General features: G+C 36.2%; 1 protein-coding gene across 1 annotated transcript in view; it reads left to right on the top strand.

The window, feature by feature from the left end:
• Positions 1 to 22737, top strand: part of MTDH (metadherin) — a 33573-nt gene extending 10836 nt beyond the window's left edge. The window contains exons 3-13 of the mRNA XM_064442349.1: positions 585 to 666; positions 1164 to 1343; positions 2829 to 2897; positions 5399 to 5650; positions 7783 to 7869; positions 9934 to 10032; positions 12151 to 12275; positions 12829 to 12948; positions 15409 to 15528; positions 18338 to 18494; positions 20149 to 22737. Coding sequence (XP_064298419.1) covers positions 585 to 666; positions 1164 to 1343; positions 2829 to 2897; positions 5399 to 5650; positions 7783 to 7869; positions 9934 to 10032; positions 12151 to 12275; positions 12829 to 12948; positions 15409 to 15528; positions 18338 to 18494; positions 20149 to 20219 — 1362 coding nt within the window. The 3' untranslated portion in view covers positions 20220 to 22737. The remainder of the gene's footprint in view (positions 1 to 584; positions 667 to 1163; positions 1344 to 2828; positions 2898 to 5398; positions 5651 to 7782; positions 7870 to 9933; positions 10033 to 12150; positions 12276 to 12828; positions 12949 to 15408; positions 15529 to 18337; positions 18495 to 20148) is intronic.
• The last annotated feature ends 363 nt before the right edge of the window (positions 22738 to 23100 follow it).

Genomic DNA, 23100 nt, shown 5'->3' with positions numbered 1-23100 from the left:
TGTTCTTTTTCGTTTATCTCTGCTTGTATAGCCAAGAAGCCATAACTGGTGAAACCTTGGAAAAAGAACCTGTGTATCTATTTAATGGACTCTGACCACAGTCCCTGTTATAAATTCATTTTCCAAGCTGGAATTCTCTTACCCATTTCTTTTTAAAGGAGTCACTGGCATTATTTATTTCTCCATGTATAACTTCATACTTGCTTCTGCACAAAACAAATTTTGCCAGAGTGGGATCTGCCTGCCAACCAGTTCATTACTCCTCTGTGACTGTGATGCCATCAGCATAGCTTCTTCCACCAGGCTTTGTGATCTGTAGCATAAGTAATCGTTCCCCCCACCTGCCATTTATGTACTGCGCAAGTCTTTCATGTGACTTCAATAGCCTTCACTTATGTTTAGGAATAAGTATTGTTCCATACTCCTTTTAAGGGACTGTCCGTACAGAGGGCTGTTCAGGAAAATCTGTTTCAAATTTACTCCTGCATTTTGGGGGGGGGGGGCAGGGAGGAGGGAGAATTGTAAATCACTGTGACAAGTGATCACTAAGTAATTATTAAGATAATGTTTTATTTTTATTCTAGGCAAAGAAAAAAAAGAAATCAAAGGGAGATGCTAAAACAGTTCAGGATATGTCACGTCTAGATGGGAAGGAAGTTGATGAAGGTACTGAACACAAACACACAAAAATGCAATTAGACGTATTCGGGCTTAAATGCTGTTCACGATTTACTTATTTGTGCTTCATAAAGAAACATAAGAAACTATGTGACTATGGAGTTATTACAAAATTATTCTATCTGGAAATCTGATGTTTGAAACACCAGCATTTGATAACTTCAACTGATTTTTTTTTTTAAGTTAAACTTACAAAAACTGAAAAGTCATTAATAGTAGCACCCTCGTTGTCCTGTTTTGCTCTGTGAAGCAAAGTATTATCACATTGCATCCAGAAAAACTTACCTTTGGCCAGTTGTTCATGTGTTCAAACTAATGTTGAAGTTGACTGTCTTGAGTTTTGGTTTGTTGGTTTGTTGGGGGTTTTTTTTGGTTTTTTGAAACTGAATCTGTACTTGACTTCGGCTTGCTATGAGATAAGCTAAAACCCTTCCTTTTTGCCCTCTGACTTATTTAGTGATGTTTTCATTTGGGGGATGTTTTAGGAACCTGGGAAACTAAAATCAGTAACAGAGAGAAGCGACAGCAGCGTAAGCGAGACAAGGTGCTGACCGATGGTGGCTCAGGAGAATCAAATCTCCAAGGAGTGGAAAATACAGTTACTGTATCCGTTGAACAGCTGATACCTACACCATCACTTCCGGTTGGTCTCAGAAAAAATAAAGGTATGATGGTTGATAGGTCTGTGAATGTGTTCTAGAAACATAACTTCACTTGGACACTTAAATAATTACTGTTTTGGATGTATGGCAGGTATATTTGGAGGTGTAACTCTTGAGGAAATTATTTCAAGCTGTGTAAAGGTACTTTTCATTGTGCAAAACTCCACCTTTTATGAGCCATGCTTTTGGGCAAGCTTAGGAGAGAAAGTTCTGGAGTAAGTGGCTGAGACACTGGCCTCCACACTGGTGCTCTGTCAGTAGCTACGCAGCTGCATAGGGATATCTCCCCACTCCTTCACTTGTGCTCTGCTGACGCTGCCCTTGATGTTTCTGGAAACTTCAAAGGCACAGTCAGCACTGCTGCAGGCAGCACCAACTCCTTAGCTTTTTGAACACTTTCTTGTGGGAAGGTTTTGCCCATGAGTTCTCTTTACAGATCATTCACTGCTTAACGTGTAGACATTTTTTCCAACAAAGATCTAGTAGTACCTGTACTAAAGCTGTTCATATTGGTGGGGCACATCTGGCCGAGATTTAGTAATTAATTGCTATAGATAAGGATTCAATAAGGAAATGTAGGCTTTTGCTTCTATGACTGCTACTGTTTCAGGAAGAATAGTTGCATGGGCCGGTTTAAACCATGTGTAGGCACAGGAATTCATATTTGGCTGCAACTGAGAAATGGTCTAACAAGCCTAAAGGATCTGAAGACATACAGTTTAGCTTTCTAATTTACTTATAACCTCCTGATACATTTGGTGTCTTAATTAGATGAAACTTGGTGTTCTAGCAAATTAACAGAAAGACTGAGCCTAGCAACAGTCTGGTACCTTGAAAAAATTTCTTGAAATTTGCATGCCTTACCTGGTGTTTTTATTGATAGTTGCTTGCATCTTGACGGAGGGTATGGATCTTGTCATTGAGGACTAGATCAATTGTTTCCTGTTTCCTGTTTTTATTGTCCATTTACACACAAACAGCTTCAAGAAATGGTAATTCCAATTGTCCACATATTCTGTGGCTAGCCAGGAGTACTTTATGCATCGTATGTTCTTATGTATCACCTTGTATCAGACTAATCTGAAAAGAATTCAGATGTATCTAGTATTTTCATTGTAAGGTAAAAGTTAAAAATAGCTATATATTTCTGAACTACTTAGAACTGCCCTTTGCTTGAAAATTACAGCCTCTGTTTTAGATATCTTCTCGCCATTCTTGGGGAAACTAGCTAGAATTCTTTGAAATGTGCTGTTACTTGCTTTATAGGCCCTAAATCAGTTTTGAGTTCAATCTATCCGCAAAATAAATAATTTTTAAAAGATAATTTTAATTTCATTCTTAAGTTTTCTGGAAAAGTCCTAATTTAGTTCAAAGTATTGCTATTTTTTTTCTCAAAATATCAGTGATGGATATGCTTTCTGAAGACCTTTGCAGGTATTGCTATTTTGAAAAAAACTTACTCTAGTTCTGTTTCCTCTTCTTGATCAGGTGATGTGCCTCTGAATGCACAAGTTAACAGCTCTAAACCTGCAAAGGGGGAGTCATCAATTCCACAAGGTAAAAGGCTTTCATTACTAGGCATCCTAACTAACTAGAAGTGTTTTACAGAAGTGAAAACACAAATTATCAGTGCAGGATTTTGTGTGGTTGCTGGTAGGGAAGTGTATTATGCAGCTGGTTTTTTTTGTCTATGCAAATATTATGCTTCTAAGTTGCAGTTACTTCTCAACAGGTTGAAAACAGTCTCTGTTACATGTAGAATAAGGATTCAATATCTAGAATTTTCAGCCAGATTACCTATTACACAAATTGTTGCTTGGAGAACAGTAAATTTTATTTTCAAGCTCCACTTCAAAATTATTTATGCTAGCTTTTCAAACTTACTCACTTTTTTGTGTTAATGAATTGATTATTTGCTCAAAGAAAAACTTAATACAGCTAAAGGCAAAGAGCTCAAAGATACCAGCCCTGATTATTGTGAAGTTTGCACTTGTTTCAGATTGTATACACAAGAAATAATCAATTCTTTACATACTCCTTTGAGAGGCATACTTCAAATATATTCATTTTGAAGGTACATAAATATAAACATACATTTATAAATATAAAATATACATGACATGTCATACATGCAGTTGTTCAAATATTTGGCTATTTTTAGACTGTGACTGACTAGTGAATCTTAGCAGTTTGCTAATTAAAAGATGCTGCTATAGTAATACTTAAAGTGAATTAGTTTGGCATAATGAAATCGAGATGGTTGTTTCTTACTCATAATAAACATTAGCAGTGTTGCTTTAATGAAAGTAGTCAGTGCAGTTAAGCAAGTCAACAAATTAGTTTTTAAAAGCACGCAGGTCCAGAAAGTGAATCACTTCCTGCTAGTTCTTGAGAGCTTTACTTCACACGCAAACTTCCTGGACCATAGCACAGGAGGAAGGAGCGTGTATCGTTCAGAGATGCATAATGGGAAGACAGGAGGCAATAATCAAGTTCCAGTAAGGGAAATTCTCACTGGCCATGAGGAAAAAAGCTCTTCATAAAATTGCCCAGAGATGCTTTGAACTATCGGCCTTTATAGAACTAGGTGACTTCCAGAGATCACTTCCAATCTTGTTTTCTGTGATTCATGAAAACTTGCTGATCATATAGAAGGCATATGTTTGTGACAGGAGAGTAGTACGATAAACACAGAATAACTAAGCTCCTGCTTCAGGACTTCAGCTGTCTTTTTGCAAGGTTGCAAAAGAGTTTTTTCATCAGCTGCAGTTTGGTTTCTGTCTCTTTGCTATTTTTGTGGTTGCCTTCCCCTAAGATGTCCTCTTACCCTTAGAGGACGTTGACTGACTTGAACAATGTTAGTGCTGTGGAGTTGTGTAGACAAAGGGCAGTGTTTTTAGGTACAGTAATGGTGACCTTACAGATGTCTGTGTTTGGAAATGACTTGCCTAAGAAAATCTAGACATATATCACCTAATCAATTTCTTGCTGATGAGGCCACCTTGAATGCGGTATGTTTGTGCTGCCTGAGCTATGAGCTCGTTTGAGGAATGAAATATTTGGTCTATAGTTTTTGTTGGCATATGATATTGACTTACTCGTGCATCAGGTTTTGGCCAACTGTTTAAGTGTTATGCTTGTAGTATGCAGGTATTTATTAATCATTTCTAAATGAGAAGTTTTTGTTATTTACATTGCATATATAAAGAGAGAGGATTTGATATACAGAACCCTTTGAGAAAAAACTATGATACACAGTAGGTCAGGCTGGGTGTGCCAGGTGACCATTAGACTTTGTTTTATAGGGGCATAAATTAAAAATTATTTTTACAAAAGTTTTATAATGATCTTTGTCTCAATGTAATACTGTGAGAGGAGCCAGTAGACATAAACTTGCTATGACTGGTAGTTCCTCAGCAGGGTAGACTGTTACAGATAGACTTATGGTCTTTTACCGTAATGTAATGTAGAATATATTGCTTACACATTATTTTGAGTGTTACCATGATTTTTTTTTCCTCCAACTTTGATGGACTTTCTAGTCAAAATGGTAGCTGTGCTCTCTGCAAATTCTGTGTAGTGTCTGGGAAGCACTTTCTAATTCTTGGTCATGTCTTCAATAATTTCCTGACTAGAGAACTGCTGATGCAGTTATGAAACAGAAGTATTTCTCCATTTAGTGCATTGGGCTTTCTGCAGTTCATCACCGTACTCTGTAAGAGAGGCAATGCTGGAAGTGCCCCCACCCTTTCTTTTTTTTTTGTCTAGAGGCACTGGTTCACCAAGATATCAGCACTATAAAGAAAGGGACACAGGAAGGAGAGTGCAATTTGGTGCTGTTTTTTCCTCACTCTTCAAGATAGTAGACAGATGGTGCATATTATCTGAACTGGAAAATCATCTGAGACAGAGCAGCAGTTCTTCTATATCACATTGGTGTAGCAAAGTTGCTGAACATTTGTGCTCTTCTTTTCTATTGTTAAGTGCACATAAGTAATATTTTAATTCTTCCTCTAGCTCTTACTTTATATAATGTTTTCATTATGGTTGTATTTTAGTTTCTCCAGGATTGAGTGAAAGCCATACTGTAAATGGAGGAAGCTGGAATGAGAAGTCTGTAAAAATCTCCTCGCAGATTGGTGTGGGGGAGGAGAAATGGACGTCTGTTCCCTCAACTGCAGCTGGAAAGAGGAAGGCTGAGACATCAGCTTGGGGCCAGGACACTGGAGATGCTAATGGAAATGGAAAGGACTGGGGTGTAACCCTGGTGGGCAGGCCCTGGAAAGAGCGTTCTTTGTTCACTCCTATTGGTAAGCTATTATGAAGAAAGCTTGCTTCACTTATGCATTTTTACATAAGTATATTTTTTTAGTAGTGAATATCTTAAATAGCTTAATATATTAAAAAAATCTTGGAGTGGTCTAGTGAAATGGGAACTAAGTAGTTTCTGTTTACTCCAGGTTCTGATGGCTTAACATCTATGCCTCTGTTTACAGTTTAACTGGGTTTTTGGAGTGTATCTGAGAAGAAATTTTCTGTGAAGAAATCATATTTTTTATATCACTTCCCTAAAATTCTGAAAGTGATTGCTAAGCCATTTTTAAGTGTAACTTTTTAAATGAATGTCTTAAAAACCAGTCTACTCTGTTGATTCAACATGATCAAGTCAGCTGTGTTTGGTTTTGGCAGATGTTTGTTTAGGCTCCGGGCATGAAGATTGTTCAGCTCTCCTGACATTTAGTGTTACAGTGTTTTTCTCATTAGAAATTGGTTTTAATCTTTACAGGTATAGTTTTTTGCCTTTATCACTTGTACTGTCCATAATAATAATGAAGAGAATTCTTCATTTCTCTCTAGGCAACAATCTTCAGTTTAGTAGATGCTGTAATATGGTCCTTCCCACTGTTCAGTCTAATTGATCCTGGTTTCTCCTGGAAAGCAGTGTTCCTTTGTAGCCAGCAACGCTGCTTTGGTTTACACCTCTTTTATTTGTCTCTCTTATTGTGAAGTGTGGTGCCTGTGGCTGGGCCTGCCATACCATTGGAAGCTTTACTATTGCCAAGTGGAGGCAAAGGGCTTTTTTTCATACTCCAGTCATCTGTATTCTGCTATATATTCTAATAAGGTAGTTCTTAATGACTGTGACCAGCTTGTTCTATTTTTTGTTACCAAGAATACATCATGTCTAACATGATGATAACATAGTAAACAGGCTGTTTTGCTTATGGTAAAATGACTAGTTTTGTGGGTGAGGGGAGAGCATTGAACATCTTTTATGATGACTTTAGTAATGCTTTCAGCATTGTCTCTCACAGTATTATTGTATCCAAGTTAAGATGGTTGAAAAACTGGTCAGGCTCAAAGGTAGTGGTTAGTGAGTCATACTCTACCTGGAGGCTTGTAACAAGGGAGGTGTCACAGGACTCTGTACTTAGAGCTGTCCTGTTTAGCATCTTTATAAATAACCTGGAGGAGGCTACAGAATGTCACTCATATCAGATTCCCAGATGACACCAAACTTGAATGGGGAGGGGAGAAGTTGATACAGTCCAGATCAGGGGTGCTGTCCAGAGGGACATAATCCAGCTGGAGAAATGGGCCAACAGGGTCCTGAGGATGTTCAACAAGGAAAAATGTGAAGTGCTGCACCTGGGTAGGAAGCACCTGCTTGTCTAGAGAGCAACTCTGTGGATATGGGGTCCTACCAAGCTGGACATTAGCCAGCCATAGGCCCCAGCAGAAAAGGATGCCAACAGTATTTTGGGCTGTGTTAACTGGAATCAGTAGATTGGAGATAGTGATATTATGTACTACTTAGACCACATCTGGAATACTCTGTCCAGTTTTGAGTACCTGCACCCCAGCTAAATGAATATAATTCTAACCAGATGTTTCTTTTGACATATTAATGCCACTGATTATTTCTGCTTATTTTCTACCTTATACTTAACGGAGTCAAGAATATCTCAATTTTTAAGTGGTATCTCCTATTTGTCAAAAATTGTTCTGAACTCAGTCCTGTTCTTTAACATGTATATATATATATAACATATATATAATTTGCTCCAAGCTAGGTTTTATCTGTGGAGTTAATAAATATGCTTTTCAATAACTTAGATGATTGCAGTAGTGGGAAAAATAATAGTATGGGGCTCAAAACACAATTTACTATGAGAAGTTTATGTATAGAAAAGGCTATAGAGGGAAGAAGATCTTAGAAAGCTTGAGAATTGTTTTAAGCTGAGTATTCATACAGTCACATCTGTACCAGCACTGATTGCCTGACATAATAAGCAAAATAATGCCCTCAGTTTTGTGAAATATTCACGTGGCTGGAATGTCCACTGGTTTTCTGACCCTGTTCATAATTAAATAGCTAACTTTTTCAACATTGCCAGCAGTGTGAAATTCTATTTTCCCTTTTTTCCCCCTTTCTGCACAGCTGCTTGGAATGTGGATGCAAGGATTAATACCTCTGAACAGAATTCTACTTCTTTCTCTTCATTTGGATTAACTCCTGGAGTTTCTGGTATGTATGCCCTTCCAAAGATTTTTGCACTCTCTTCTACCCCACCAAGTGGAAATAGAATTTTCCAAGTGTTATTAATATGCAGGTTTCTCATTGTGCTTTTGAAAATAGTACTGGTAACTGTAAACAAGCAGAAGACACATTTTATGAAAGCCTAGAAAGCTTTTTTGTTATGCTCAAATTATGCAATAATGTAACTGTTTTAAATTGATAATCAAAAGCTTCGTCAATAACAAGGTGATATTTCTTATTTAGCCCTCATGTTTGTGTGTTGGGTTTAAATAGTGGGCATAAGAGATTGCTCAGTAATGCCATGTCTCAAGTTGGAGATCTGACCATTTCTAGGAAAGTCTGTTTACCCTGATCTGCTGGGAGGTTTGTTATTTGATGGTTGGGGTTTTTCCCTTCAAGGAGCTGAAGTACTATTTTCAAAATAACTTCCATAAGCAGGATTTGAAGTCCTGAGTCTTGTCTTTTTATGATGGGTGGGAAAGCTGAGCTCTGGGGTTTTCTTGTTTTGAAGGGTGAAATCACTATAGAGTGCAAACCTAGCTTCGCAACAAATCTTGTGTGTTAAACTACTGACATAAGTGCTACAGTGTTTTATTTTACAATAAAGGGATCATATGTAATGTTTTCTGCTCTTGCTTACTCCCATTATCTAATGAGCTTGGCATGGCTATTTTCTTTCAGGAAGTAGCTGGCCAAGTGCTTATACATTGGGGCTATGTTTACTTGCATTGCAGCCTACAGTCTTTCAGCTGTGGAACTTGAGCTCAGTGTCCTACAGCTCAGGAGTGCTTCATTCTCTGTGCACATCTGAGCCAGCCATAACAAATTATATATAACAGTATATATACACACATATAATGTAATAATATATATACACACTCATATATACACAAATACATATAATGAAAAAAGTTATGCCAAGGTCTTAATATATCAGACTTTCCAAAGAACAGTTCACTTAATGAAAACTTACAGAAACCTTATCTTAAAAAGAAGAAATGAAGTCTTAATTGTGCAGAGAGTTTTAATAAAATGTTTCCCAGGGGAGCCATTTGAATTCAAGTTCAGTCTCTAGGCTAAACCTTAAGGAAGTTTAATGAAGTGGGATGACAGACTAATCTGAGATTCATCTGCAATACCACCATTCCAACTGTAGTTGAAAGAGAAGTGTGAAGACTGTGAAGTATATTTGTCCTCTTTGCACATTAGCCAACAACGTTTTAATGCAAAGGGACCACACTAAATAATTACTTCTGACTTGTGACTGGCTAGCAAAATGTGAGAACATGTCAAGGTTCCTGTCATCTGAGGTGTCTTTTCCAGTGGTGTTTATAAAATAGACACCCAGGTAGCTATGATCCTATTTAAACTTCACTTCAAAAGTAAGTCTTATCATAAAGTATTATTCAGTCTCACAATTTAGGTTTTTTTGTTTTTCTATACTAGTTTGTTCACTGATGCCTTATTTTTCTTAAAATAATGATGTTAGATGTTTAACGCTTTCTTTTATCGTGACTGGTTTTGGCCTTACTGTTGTTTTTCATGCTGCTTCTTTGTTCCTGAAACCTTTCACTTGAAATGGAAATTGTTTTAATGAATAATTTAATTGCTATATCTGCAATGTAATTGATTGGGTTTCTTTCTACTACTCTTTTCTTTTAAGCTTCTCCCTGTAAGAGTTCTTACTGATACAGGGTAATAATTTTACTACCCATAAAATTTCATTGTATTTCTCAACTTGAGGAGAAGACTTCTAGGCTTATTAAGGCTGTAAGCCTTATAGACTGCTGTCATTCACTCTTCTAATGTCTTTTTTTTCTATATTCTTCTCCTGACTTAATTTTGTCGTCTTTCTTCAGTTCCCTTGTTAATGAATATATCTCATTTTCAAGAGCCTTGTAGTTTTCCTTTCCTGCGCAGTCCTTAGAATGAGATTTTTTTTTTCCTTTGAGCCTTCTGTCTTCCTTTCCTATTTTGATTGGAATTCCTTTACCCAAGAAAACTCAGGAAGCTTGTTAACTTACAAGTACAATTTTATTTATTCCCTTTCAGGATCGAACAGTGAGTCGGTTTCTCAGGCTGGTAATTCTGATTTTCAGTGGGATTTAAGTCATGCTCAACCCCCTGTTGATGACGAATGGTCTGGGTTAAGTATGTTCATCTAAAATGTTCATTAACAAACTTCTGTTAATTATTGTTACTTTAAAGAGTAGTTACTTATACTAGCTACTTGTATTAGCCAGTTGTGAGCATCTGAAGGAAAACCTGGAATGTTCCACTTCTATAAAGCTAACTTACAGTTTGAAGAAAGCAGGAAGAAGTTTTCTGATGAATGGTAATAGAAAATGGTTCATTTTTAGGAAAGATACTTGGATATTGAAACACAAGAAGTGAAAGAGCTCATGCATATTAAGGTGGTTCTGGCTTTTGCCAGAAAATCTTGGTAATCAATTAAAGCAGTCTTACTGTGAACAGTGAGAAAAATCCTGCAAGTCTGCAAAAGACTAGGTATTTAGCAGATTGTATTTGGGTCACTGAGTTTGCTTTTACATGTTTGCACCTTACTGAAAACTTAATGTGACATAAAACTCTTGTATGTAGTCTAACTTGCTTTCTCATTTAGCAAACATTAGGAAGTTTTTATGTGTGTAGAAAGCATATGCAGGATAGAAATCACTGAATTATTTGGGAATTGTAAAATTGGTGTCTACTCTCCCTTCCCCTGCCAATTTTAAAATACTCTTTTAATTCTTACCACAGTCTCTCCCTAAGCAGCTCTGTAGTATAATAAAGTTACAGCCATTCCTAAATATTTACTATGAAACTGTACCTGTGAAGAAAGCTTTCAGTCCTAAATTCACTTTTTGAACTGCCTTGTAACCGATACGCTTATTCAGTCAGATCTAAGAATGTTTAAGAACAACACCTTAGTGCCTGTCATTAGGTCATTGACCTGAAAAATCAGTCAAGGAGTGGACCAGAAAAGCTGCCTTGCGTGTTACCTTCTCTCTAAGAACAACTTCTTGTTTAATGACTGCAAAAGTGGAATGGATTGATTGCAGTCCTTGATTCCACCAGTTTTGGCATGACTGCTCTGATACTGGATTGTTTTGAAAATTACCTTTTGTCTTTTATCTGGTTTAAGGATAAGGGAAGCACATACTGGTTAATCATTAGAAAGTATAGAAAGTAATCAGTTTTACATATTATCAAAAGCATAATTTGCATTTCTGAGCATACAATGTTTATGGCTATAGCTTCTGGTAATAGAATAGTTTAGTCACAAATGTCAACTAATTGAAGTGTACGCTAATAGAAGTGCGGAAATAATGGAAGTTCAGGCCAATGTGATACACAGACAAACCTTACTGCTCTATCATGTTCAGGACAAGGAATTTAACTCTATGTACAAATACTACTAATTTTTATTAATAATAAAAAAGGATGGATATTTCTTTAAGCAACTAGCGGGAGGGTGGTAGAGGAACCATGAAGTGGTATGTGGGGCAATAATTGTTTTTTCTGATCAGTAAATTCTTATGTCCAAAGTGTCATTGAGGTAATATTTTTACATGAAAGCAAGAGGTGGAAGAGTATTATAAGTAATCCTGTGATATCTTAGCAAATTTTTTGTTTCATAATGTTTGCTAGTAGACTTAATTTGGTTTATTACTACTTTTCATTTTCACTTAATTTTCATATGTTTAAACTGAATCGCACTGTAGTTGACAGACCAAGTTTGCCTCTTCCCTTTAATTTGGCATAGACTAAGGGTGAGAAATATTAGTGATGTTAATATAAATGTGAAATGAAAGATGATGTTTTACAAGGTGTTTTGTTTTTAAAAATCAGCTTGCTGTAACTTCCTACTAAACACGGCTTAGTTCTTACTTTCAGATAGCTTTGATTTTTATATAACTGACCCTTTAAATCTGCATTCCTGTGTGACAACATAAATATGTGCCATCCTGAATGAACAATAGCAAAATGGAGTAGGGACTTAAAGTATCTCAAAGCATCTAGCTAGCTGATGCTGTAACTTGTTTGTAATCCAATTGCTCTGTAAAATAACCAAATTCTACTCATTACTTACAAAAATCTTCTACCTATCATGAAAATATTTACAATTTTTCAGAAATACACAAAATTAATACTTATATCTTGATACCAAGAAGTGGTTTTATGCATAGGCTTTTTTTAATTTTTAAACTGTGAAAGAGCACCTGTAAAGTAAGGAGACATTCCTGAAAATCTTTTTAATCTCTGTAGATGGACTTTCTTCATCTGATCCCAGCTCTGATTGGAATGCACCAGCAGAAGAGTGGGGAAACTGGGTAGATGAAGAAAAAGTTGCTTCTGTTCCTCAACCTGAAGAGATACCTGATGTTCAGAAGGTAAAAGGTGATATTTTCTTAGTTCCAAGACTTTGCTTTTACCACTGCCATTTTAAAGTAACTTAAGGGGGGTGATAAAGGTAATATCTCATCTCTTTTGCAGCAATAAGAGTAGCGCAATTGTGTTTAATATGTACACAGAGATGGAAAATGCTGAATGTTACTGAGAAAATAGAAGCCACTTAACCCATGTTAAATCTTACTGTCTCACTATAATATAAGGATTACCTTATCATTGTAGGCTAAGAGGGGATTTAGATCTGTTTTCATAAATACTTCTTGACAATATTTAATTCTCCATGAAAAACAGCATTTCCATGCCACCAGTACATGGTGCTCTGTTGCCTTTTTCATTCCGAACTCCTGTACCTGTATTACCAGATAGCATGTAAAGAATATGGTTTTCCTAAAATGAACTGAACAGATAAGATAGTGTTCACTTATACTTTTATGTGCAATTAAATTCCTTACAGCTATTAATTTGTGCTTAGTCTATAGAAGGCATGTTTTATTGTCATTTTAAATGCTAAGTACTTTTTATTCCCCTATAAAGGCTTCAGATAACGAAAGGGAAAAAGCAGAGCCAATTCTTCAGAGTTCTACAAGTGGCAAATCCAAGAAAAAGAAGAAGAAAAAGAAGAAGCAGGGTGAAGAAGCTAATTCTCCTGCGCAGGTAAATGGAACAAAATCTAGATAGTCTGAAAGGCATTTGTGAGGAATTCACAAAATCATCTTCTTTTTATATGTTAGTGTCTTAAGCAAAAATTATTTTGGAGAAATTAATTTCCTTATGGCATTGAAGTGTCTGCTGTTATTTCTTGATAGTTAAAGCAATCCTTCTCTTATTAGTATTTCCTTTAATTTGAATTATTCGATGTTTGACTTGTGAATTCAACATAGTTTTACTGGATTTCTGGAAAGCATTAAATATTTGGAAAGTATTTATCCTGAATTACTCATTTTCTATCGAATCGGGATCCTGTACTGTAGGGGTGCTTCCAGGAGGAACTTCCCTCTGCATGGGAAGCCTTCTCCTCCTGTCTTTTAAATAACCGTTGCTTTGGTGGACATAGCTAGCTAGGAGAATGAGAGAAATTGAAGTTTTCTCTTAGACTGTCTTAAAGTACAATTCTATGAGAATACAGTGTTTTTCTGAAGTACTGTCATAGCTTGCTTTATGTAAAACGGTAAGTATCAACGCCTCAAACACAGTAGGTGGAGCTGCTCTGGGAGTCAGATTTGAATGAGAGAGATAGTATTTGCAAACTGAGGGTGGTTGGAGTCTGTGTTACTTAAATAGCTTTTGAAGAATTACATTGAAACAGATTTGTTGCAAAAATAGCGAAAGCAGATTGCACTTCACTCGGGTGTTGAATCATGTTTGAATAGATGAAAACTAGTACTTTCCTAATAGGAAAAAGCTCTTAATAGCTCATGCTCAGAATACATCCTGCTTCTGCTTGTAGTGACAGCCATTCATAATTTACATTCTTTACAAAATATTAAATGCTCGGCTGAATATGACTAGGGTGAACTGGAGAGAAGGGGAAAACATTACTTCAGTCATTCTTGCTTTGGATTTGCTTTTTATTATCACCATGTTTTCAATCTGATATTTTATTAAAATAATTTAAAGACTAAATTTTATTACATAAGTCTTTTGAAGTTGTGGAGGTGGATGCTTGTGTCAATTTGCAGTGGGTTTTGAGGCAAATTCAAACTGATGGTACTAGGACTGCAGCTTTTTTTGTAATTGAAATCTGTCATGCTCTGATGTCTGCAATGACTTAAGTGTAAGTCAAGATTAATAGGTTATGGTTAACAGGTGTTTGTGGATGTCTTGTGTGGATCTTGAGGTCAGTGAGTGCATTCTGAATTCTTTTTCCTGTTGTCTGTGGGCTGCCTTTTCCTTACGTATGTCAAATAGAATCCTACTGTCCTCATTAACATAATCAATTTAGTCTACTCATTGGTCTCCAACCATTCTGGTTTTGTTACTTTTTCTTTCAGTCCATCATTCTGTGAAATAATCAGTTTAAAGATGAGAATTTCTCTGAATTAAATTTTTATGGAAAATCGGGGGATGTTGCTTGATAGGAGCAGGCTAATACATCACAGATGAGTTATTCTTGTTAGAGCGGTTTAGTAGCTTAACTTGCCAGTCCTACTTCAAACTCACTTAAAACTTGTATATTCTCTGAGGATTGAATGCGTTCCTTTAAACAGCATCAACTTTCTCATTGATTATACATCAGTGTTTGTACTCATATTTGTTGACTTCAGTGTTTGTCAAGGCAGTGGAAGCTACCTTCAGAGCTAGATATAAGGCAATATATATTAATTCCTGACAAAAATCAACAGATTTAGGCTGCGGCTGTGTTTTCACAAGGTTCCAGGGGAAATAAGTGAAGGAACATGTTTCAAGAGGTACTTCCAGCTTAAAACTGATGACCTGTGTTCTGTTGATTCTTCTGGTGCTACAAACAAATGTAACTACTTTCATTCCTCATGTAAAATGGAAACTTTCCACCATTAGTGTTTCAGGAGTAACAGTTGAGACTCTTGGATACTTTTAATATATTTTCAGTTTCTGTACCAAAAGGTTTGTTTTACAGGCCTCGTGGCAAACTAAATTAGGTCGCAAAAATATTATTAAAGCTTAATATATGATAGAAAATGGTACAGGTTAATATGCAGAACTTGCATGTAAAAACACTTGTAACAAAGCATAGAATTGAGAGCAGTCAAGTCTCATTGTAATACCTTTGCAAAGTTTTTAAAGTAACTTGAGTTTAATTTCACACCATTATAATTTCACAGGAGTATGAAGTGCAGTTCATTCAGAGATAGGGATTTTTGTTAGTAAACTGCATGACGAATACTGCTTTCCAAGCTCTATTGGGTTCTGTGGGTAGCTTTGTGTTATGTTGTTCTATAAATTTTGAGTGTTTGCATAGGCTAATATTAGCCCACTACTTCAACTTTTTTAGATGGATTTTCTTACTTACAAAAGTTGATCTTGGCAACGAAATTGATGCGCTGGGAAGAAGAGTCATAACTTTACTACAAACACAGGCTCTTTTTTGTTCTTTTTTTTTTTTTACCCTCCCACACCCCCCCCATCCTTTTGTAGGACACTGAAGAACTGGATAGAGAAGCTGGAGAGGAATTTCAGGAGGATACCTCAAAAGTTCAACCACAGCAGGAAATAGCTTTTTCTCTGAAGACCATAAGTACTAGTGAACCAGCTAAGGTAGGGGTGCAAAATTGGGTTTATGTTGCAATTTCTGATGCTCTGGTTTGGAAGTGCTGTAATTCCATTGAAACGTTAATTTGTGTAGGTAAGGTTACAGTAAGAGTGCTGCTTCAGGATATATGTTTATGAATATAAAGGTGACTCTGCTCACTTGGGTATGGTTTTAAACACTAAACAACTCCCTAGTTGATATGATGGTGTCAGCTCTGATGTAGACCTACACTGGGCACTGGTGGGCTTGAGTGCTGCTGTTACCCTTGAGTCTTAAATTCATTCTGTTCATGTATGTGACTATGTATAGCTGTGTTAGTAGACATTTTGTGGAATGACATAATACATACTAACTTGGTGTGGGGGCAGAGGGCAAACAAAATTATTAACAAAAACATTCTCTGGAAGTTAGTTGTACTTTAGAAGGTCTATCAGTCTTTATCAAAGCCTCCTTCCATCCGATTTGGCTTCATTTTAATTTCACACATGAAAGGTGCCTTCTGACGTTGTTTGACTTGGCTGTTACAAAAAGTTGTAGAAACATTATGTGACTGATGTGGGAAATGGATGACTTAAGTTTCCAAGGTAGGTAATCTGGTCTTGAGCAAATACTCTAAAACATGAGAACTAAATATGAGGAAAAATAAACTGAATACAAATAAGTTATTATCCAGAATATCCTTATAAAGACCAGAAACAGCTGAATGTTGAACACTTCCAGCTTTTATCTGATTATGATATTTTTCCCATATTATACAATGGGCTGCATGGAAATCTTTGGCATTTTATGAGCAGGCACAGGTTTTAAATTAAGAGATATCTCTGGAAACCCTTCATTTGTAACAGTTTCACAAGTCACTACTTCATTAATAAATTTTAGAATTATGCATATAACTATATTATCAAATAGAATCAAAGAATCATTAAGGTTGGAAAAGACCTCTGAGATCATCAAGTCCAACTGAGCCAATAGGCTTTATCCACTGCTTCAGGTTTCCTTTCTGAACTGATTTCTTTAACACAGAATATCCTAGCAAAGAGTAGTACCTAATTCTTAATGTTTGGTATCATTATCCACTTCCCCTCATTCAAAAATCAGGGTTGGACAAGATCTCCAGAGGTCCCTTCCAACCCCTACCATTCTGTGATCCGTTCTGTGAAAATTCAGACAGAAGTATGGTATTTGGAAGAACATCCAGATAATGCTGTATGCAGCTGTATCGTTACATTTGCAGTAATACTGCATGCTTTAACAGTGAAGCTGCAGCGTGTTTCTTAGTCAGCTTTGAGACAACTGGATGCTATTTAAATCTTCATTGAGTTGCTTTACCTGCAGGCGGAGAGTGACTCTCTCCTAACAAAACTATACCAGTGACCTGAATCAATTACTTTGCACAACTAAGAGCTCTAAGTCCCTCTTCTCTTTTAGGGCCACATCCATTTTGTTAGAGTTCTTCACATATTTATGTAGCTAATAATTGCTAACCATTGGACAACATTAGAATTGGCTAAGCTTGGAAATCCTGTAGGATGGGAGTTAATTTTATCAGCATGGTTGGTATTACGAAAAAAATCAAGATTACCATATTTTCAGTAGATTAAGAGAAATATTGCAATTATAGTTATCAAAAAATTTGTTTGTTGGTGTGTAAGGGCGCAGCAAACTCCTCTATAAAAAGTTAGAGGACTGCTACCCTCTAAATTCATGTGCTGGGTTTTTTAATTAAAGCTGTTTAACTTCTTGCTTAGTACGATATGATTAAAAAAAACAGTTAATGTGTATTTTTTTTCTTTTTCCTATGATCTGACTAAATTTTTGAGATGCTGACACTGCAGTGATGGAGAGAGTACAAACTGTGGCTATCTGTAACATAGGATCTGTGTACATCCACACCAAGGGCTGGATCTAGACTTCACTGTTTTGTTGTGATGGTTCCAGGTCCTGGCTACTGTATCATAACTAGAGCCATGACTACTTAATAGCATCCTTAAGTTTGGGGTTTATTGCGTGACTGAGGCTCCGTTTTTTCTACTACAGTCTTACCTGAAGCTTTTTGTTAGTAGGTCACCTGCTGTGGGATCATATGTTTATGTTCTGACTTTGCTATTGGAATGTCAAAATGTTTTTTTTGCATTTCAATTTCTGTTTTACTGTACTTTAATTCCAGTAAGTGTTACACAGTAAGCTACAGTTACACGTTCTCTCTGTACTGGGAACCTTCAAAATAGACCAGATAATTGGAAAATGTTAGGAGTATCTTTTAATTGGTGGTTATTGCTACAGTAGTTTTCCACTGAAATACTTTCTAACTGCTCTTGCAAATATCTCTTATTATAATATAATCGTACAAAGTGTTTTGAGCAGTTGGTAGGAATGACTGCAAATACTTTCTAAATATTATAAAAGTTTGATTTATTTTGGCTTTTGAGTTGCATATTGGACCTAAACAGCTTGCCTGTTTACCTTGCTACCAAATGCATACGTGTGACTGTCTTGCATCTCTTCTGAATATGATTCTACGATCTTTTTAGGATCTTAGTGACTTTTAGATTGTCCTCCCTTTCTTTGCCTGTCATGTATTTTCAGAAGTATTCGTTTGTGTAGTTTATCTTTGCTTGTATGCAACTAAAAGTTTTGGCACTAGATGGCAGTCATAGTCTTTCAGCCTTGATATAAAATTTTGAAGGATTTTAATATTGGCTTAATTTTTCAATGCAGCAGCTGCTAAGTATACTGCCAAAATAACACCGTATAAGTGTGTTTTACTGCTGTATGACTTCAACTTCTGGAACCTTTTTTCTGTTTTTCAAATAGCCTGAGGAGGCTCCTTCGCTTGCTGTTTCTACTGAGCCATCTGTAATTGTATCAGAGAGCGATTCTGACAAGATCGCTTCCCAAGTGCCACAGATGCTGCAAGAGACAGATGTTTCTAGTCCCAATATTAAGCAAAACAGTGTGCCTCCTCCACAGAGTAAGTATCTCTCAGTACAATTCATTCGACTGACTTCAGGGTATACTTTTTTCCCCATAGAGCGTGTATAGTCAGAATGCTTTGCCCTGAGGTTTGGGTTCAGAGTGCTGTATCAGGTACTTATGCATTTCATTTATATATCTTGCCATATTTTACCTTTTGTTTGAAGTACGTCGACAAATGTACTTTCGCTGTGAGGGAAAACGGGTATTTTTTTTCTCAAAAAGCACTCATGTGCTTGAATGACTGAAAATGTCTGTTGGCCTTGTCCAGTCCTTAACAGACATTTGTACCTACTCTTCACCGTCAGGACTGGAGCTCCATGCTGTGACTGAGTAGTTCTGCCAACGCTGTTTCAAAGGGCTGCTTGCGAGTGTTTGGTGGAACAGATGGGTACTAACATAGCAGTTGACAGGATGTTTAGCTACAAGAAGTTTGGAAAAAAATGCAAGCAACTCAATTTTCAACCAACTGGGGTTTTTTTGCCTCAGCCTGGCTCATTAACATCTTTTTCCGTATGCTTCTGTGAAATGCAGTAATCATGGAAGAAAACAGTTGCTAATATGGGAGTAAAAGGTATTGGGTTATGCATTTGTTTTTGTAGCCTAACAGCACGTACATCTGGTGAACTACTACAGGTGTATTGCTTTTTAAAAAATACACTGTGCAGAGAGATGTCAAACGTCTCCTCTGTTGCAGGGTGCTCACCCGTTAAGACAGAAAAATTAGAAGTCAGGATGTGAAAGGCACTGCTTTTAAAAGAAAAATTGTTTGAATTAGGCTTTTTAGTAAGATTAATAAATACTGACATTTCATAAGAACACTCTGGCAAAGTGTTGAAGTAACAAACTAGTTTTTAATGACTGTGTAAGAAACTAGACTTCATAATATTAGTCTCATTCAACTTCAGTAATTGGTTTCTTGGTTTTGCATATATTAAGCAGGATCTTTCAGGTCAATGTGTCAACTTACAACTTTTTGCTCTGGTTCTAAAACATGAAGGCTTTTGTGACTCATTCATGCCTCAGCAGTTGAATGTCACTTATGTTCAGCATACAAAATACTTTACCTGATTTACCACTTTAAGCAGCAGCATGTTTTAAGGCAATCTGTTTTATTAAAATAACATAGTGCTGCTTTATTTGGTTATGGATTCCATGTAACCACATCTATATGTAGTTCATTATCTTTAAAAATACTCTTCTCACTTGTCACTCGCTGCTTGCGAGAGTTCAGTGGAACAGATGGGTACTAACACAGCAGCTGACGGGATGTTTAGCTACCAGTGGTTAAAAAGTGTAATCTGATAAAAGTGAACAATTAATGTACATGTACACAATTGACATTATTTCCAGTGAGCCAAAGAATAATAATGACCTTACTGTAAATAATATATTCACAAAATGAATTGCCTTCCTTGCCTCACTTTTTGTGGTGTAAAAAGGTGGGTTGAAATTAGCAAATGTTTGTTTAGATGAACTTCAAATTAGACTGTTCGGGAGAAGCAGATAAATACAACTCTTCTTCAAAAATCACACTAGCTGATTGTTCTGAATTACTTCATAATAATATGGGATGTACTGTCCAGGATTTTAAAAGTCAATTCTGTGTAAACCTTCTCAGTCCTAACAATGCAGTTATGTTTTGTTTTTAGCAAAGTCTGAAGAAAGCTGGGAATCCCCCAAACAAGTCAAAAAGAAGAAAAAAGCAAGAAGGGAAACGTGAACTTCCCAAGATGGACATGTGTTGCTGAATACTGTCATGAAGATTATGCTGTTTATGCAATAATTTGTGAACATGTACAGAATTTTATATAAATTTCAAACGATTTTTAAAAACAGAACTGCTGTGAACACAAACATCTTTAAAAAGGAATCAGAGGAAAGTAACTTTATGATATAGCAAACAGAACATGCTACATCTGAAAGACATTCTGAAGAGTCTGTTTTTCCAACTTTTGGAGAGAGATCTTAATTAAAAAAACTGGTTTTACAAAACAGTGCCCTGTTTACAACAGATTATACTCATCTACAGCTGCGGATAAAAGATTAATTTCAAGGAAGGGTTTTCTGTAAAAATAACTGTCTGTACAATAGTGGGTGTTTCTTGCCTCTCTTACGAGTGATGCATTAGAAGCACAGAATGTCAACCATTTGAATTTGTTTCATGCCTAAATCAAAGTGCTTTGATTAAATACATAATCTGCCATATCTTTACAGTAAGTTGGTTAGCAAGTCTGCTAGCTGTTACAGGAATCGCAAGTGCAAATCATTAACCATTTGTACAGTCAGACCTTCATGGTTTATTATATGAAGTTAACAATAAAACTGCTTTGGGTTAAAAGATTGAGAATGTGATTTGAAACTTGAGTATGGTTCATGAAGTTATTTTTGATAATGTCTATTACCTTACTTGAATTGTTGAAGATAACAGTATATTTTTAAGAATGCAGTAACGTGCATAAAATTGGTTTTCTCCTTCATTCCCTACACACTTTGGTTGATTCAGACTCCCATCTAAACCTGTCTCCTATCAACTTTTAAACTTGTGGAATGAATTGAAATCAAACGTTCCCTTCCCTTAACACTTTTTAACTTGCCATACCCAATTCTGTTCCGCCATATCCAATTCTGTTCTATTCTCTATTACTGAAACTCTGAAGAAAGCAAAGCGAACTCTTTTCACTCACAAATTATGTGGGATTTCAAAGATCTGTTGGAGAACTGGAGTGGCTTCAGACAGCTTTAATTGACATTGTCAAGACCAGTTATCAGGAACACATTTTTTTACTGCCTTAACCTGTAGTATGTAGAATGTGTCTAGACTTCTGGACAGGAGTTAGTGTTTTTATATAAAAAAAATTAAAATTCATGCAAGTATAGCAGTTGTAAAATAAAGACCATTTCCTGCTTGAAACTGTTAATTAAAATGGTGTTTAAGACGTGTTGTCATTTTCAGGCACTGTGTAATTACATGGTATCAAACTGGCAGATGTGCTTGTGTCTGTAAGGTGCATGCTCAGCCATGTACACTGTAAATAGCCTTTACAAAAATTTGATTGGTAAGGATGGTAATTAACATCACCTGGTAAATTCAGATAAAGAAGAGCCAAGATTTTTTCAAATGGCTGCTGGTTTTGTGGCACAAACAGAATTGTTAACAGCTGTAACACATGGTACTGATCAACAATCTTGTTACTCTTCCTGTACTTGACTGCAGTTCTAATAAATGGATACTAACTTGCACAGGTATTAACCCCTGTATATCAGGAACATGTGACACTCTAAATTGATTTGTTAAAATAAATTGAGCATATCGGCAGTATTGATTTATTTACTGGGAGGGAGTGATGCCTGAGACTGATACCTGTCAAGATACATGTAAAATAAATTAAGAACTGAAGTACAGCTTTTCAAGGAGTATCTTAAGGCAAACACAAAAATAGGATATTACAAAATCATGCAGAGTCCTTTGCATGTAAATAATATTTTAATTTTACTTGTCGTCTTCATAGTAATGGTTAAAAAGAATACCCTTTGAATTCAGGTTCATGATGTATGTCCAAAATGTCCGTTTCCAATCTGTATGTTGTGCTACAAGCCTCTTTTGTGAAAAAATAGGAAGATTTTATGTAATGAGAGAGACTGCCCCCAAGGGCTTTTACCGCATAAATTCTTTTTTTTCTCTTGAAGATAAAATTGGTGATATTACTGGGTTTGTAAGCTCTAGCTCTTGAATAGCTTGTCATTCTGGAAAAAAGCAAACTAGCTAACAACGTAGGAACCTTGCTAGTTAACTGCTACTGCTAGGCAGGATCGTATAAATGCATAGCCTTCCTTTCAAAATGTTGTTACCTATTTAGCAGCACCTCTTACTGTTTTCTTAATGTGCAGTTTCAACATCTTAGAAAGTGAAACTTGCTTTATTTGGTATTCATTAAAGAGGTAGTAACTGTATAGCATATTGTCTACAACTAGAAACTTGGTTATCTATGTACTGTCATGTTTCTATGGCTCAAGCAGTGGTTAGTCTTAGTGATACACTGAATCCAGACTTTGGTACTTGGATAGAAAAAGAAAACACCATTTAAAGAAACTTAATCTTTTTTCTTTTTTTTCTCTTTTTTTTTTTTTTGGTTGGTGAATGCATGGAATGGTTTCATAAATTCAGTATGTTGGGTTTTTCTAAATACTCTGGAATTATTTGTATGCGTAATTTAAACTTGTGATGATGTGTAATTGGATAGTCATGGCATATTTTTATTTCTTTTGTGGGGAGGGAAAGGTGTACAGAATTCCTGTGTGCTTGTTACAGAGGTAACAACTGTGCATTGGTTTGGAGGGGGGTGAAAAGTGTATTTCTGCCCTTTCAGAAGTCTAAAGAAAAAAGTGCAAGAAAAAAAGCGCACTACTTTAATATTTACTAAGAAAGAATGTACATATTAAAAACATTTCAAACTTTATAGAAATACTTCTAGTACTGTTGTGTTGTAACTGAATTGTATCTCTCTGGAAACTGCCTTATTAATACTTCCTAGCCATGGGATCGTCCGGTGAATACGGCTTTTGAAGAGTGCAGACAGAATACATGGTGTAAGCAGACTCTC

Source organism: Phalacrocorax carbo, chromosome 2, assembly GCF_963921805.1.
Source record: "Phalacrocorax carbo chromosome 2, bPhaCar2.1, whole genome shotgun sequence".
Lineage (NCBI taxonomy): Eukaryota > Metazoa > Chordata > Aves > Suliformes > Phalacrocoracidae > Phalacrocorax > Phalacrocorax carbo.
Note: the sequence above shows the minus strand (reverse complement) of the source record. Positions and strands in the feature narration are given on the sequence as shown.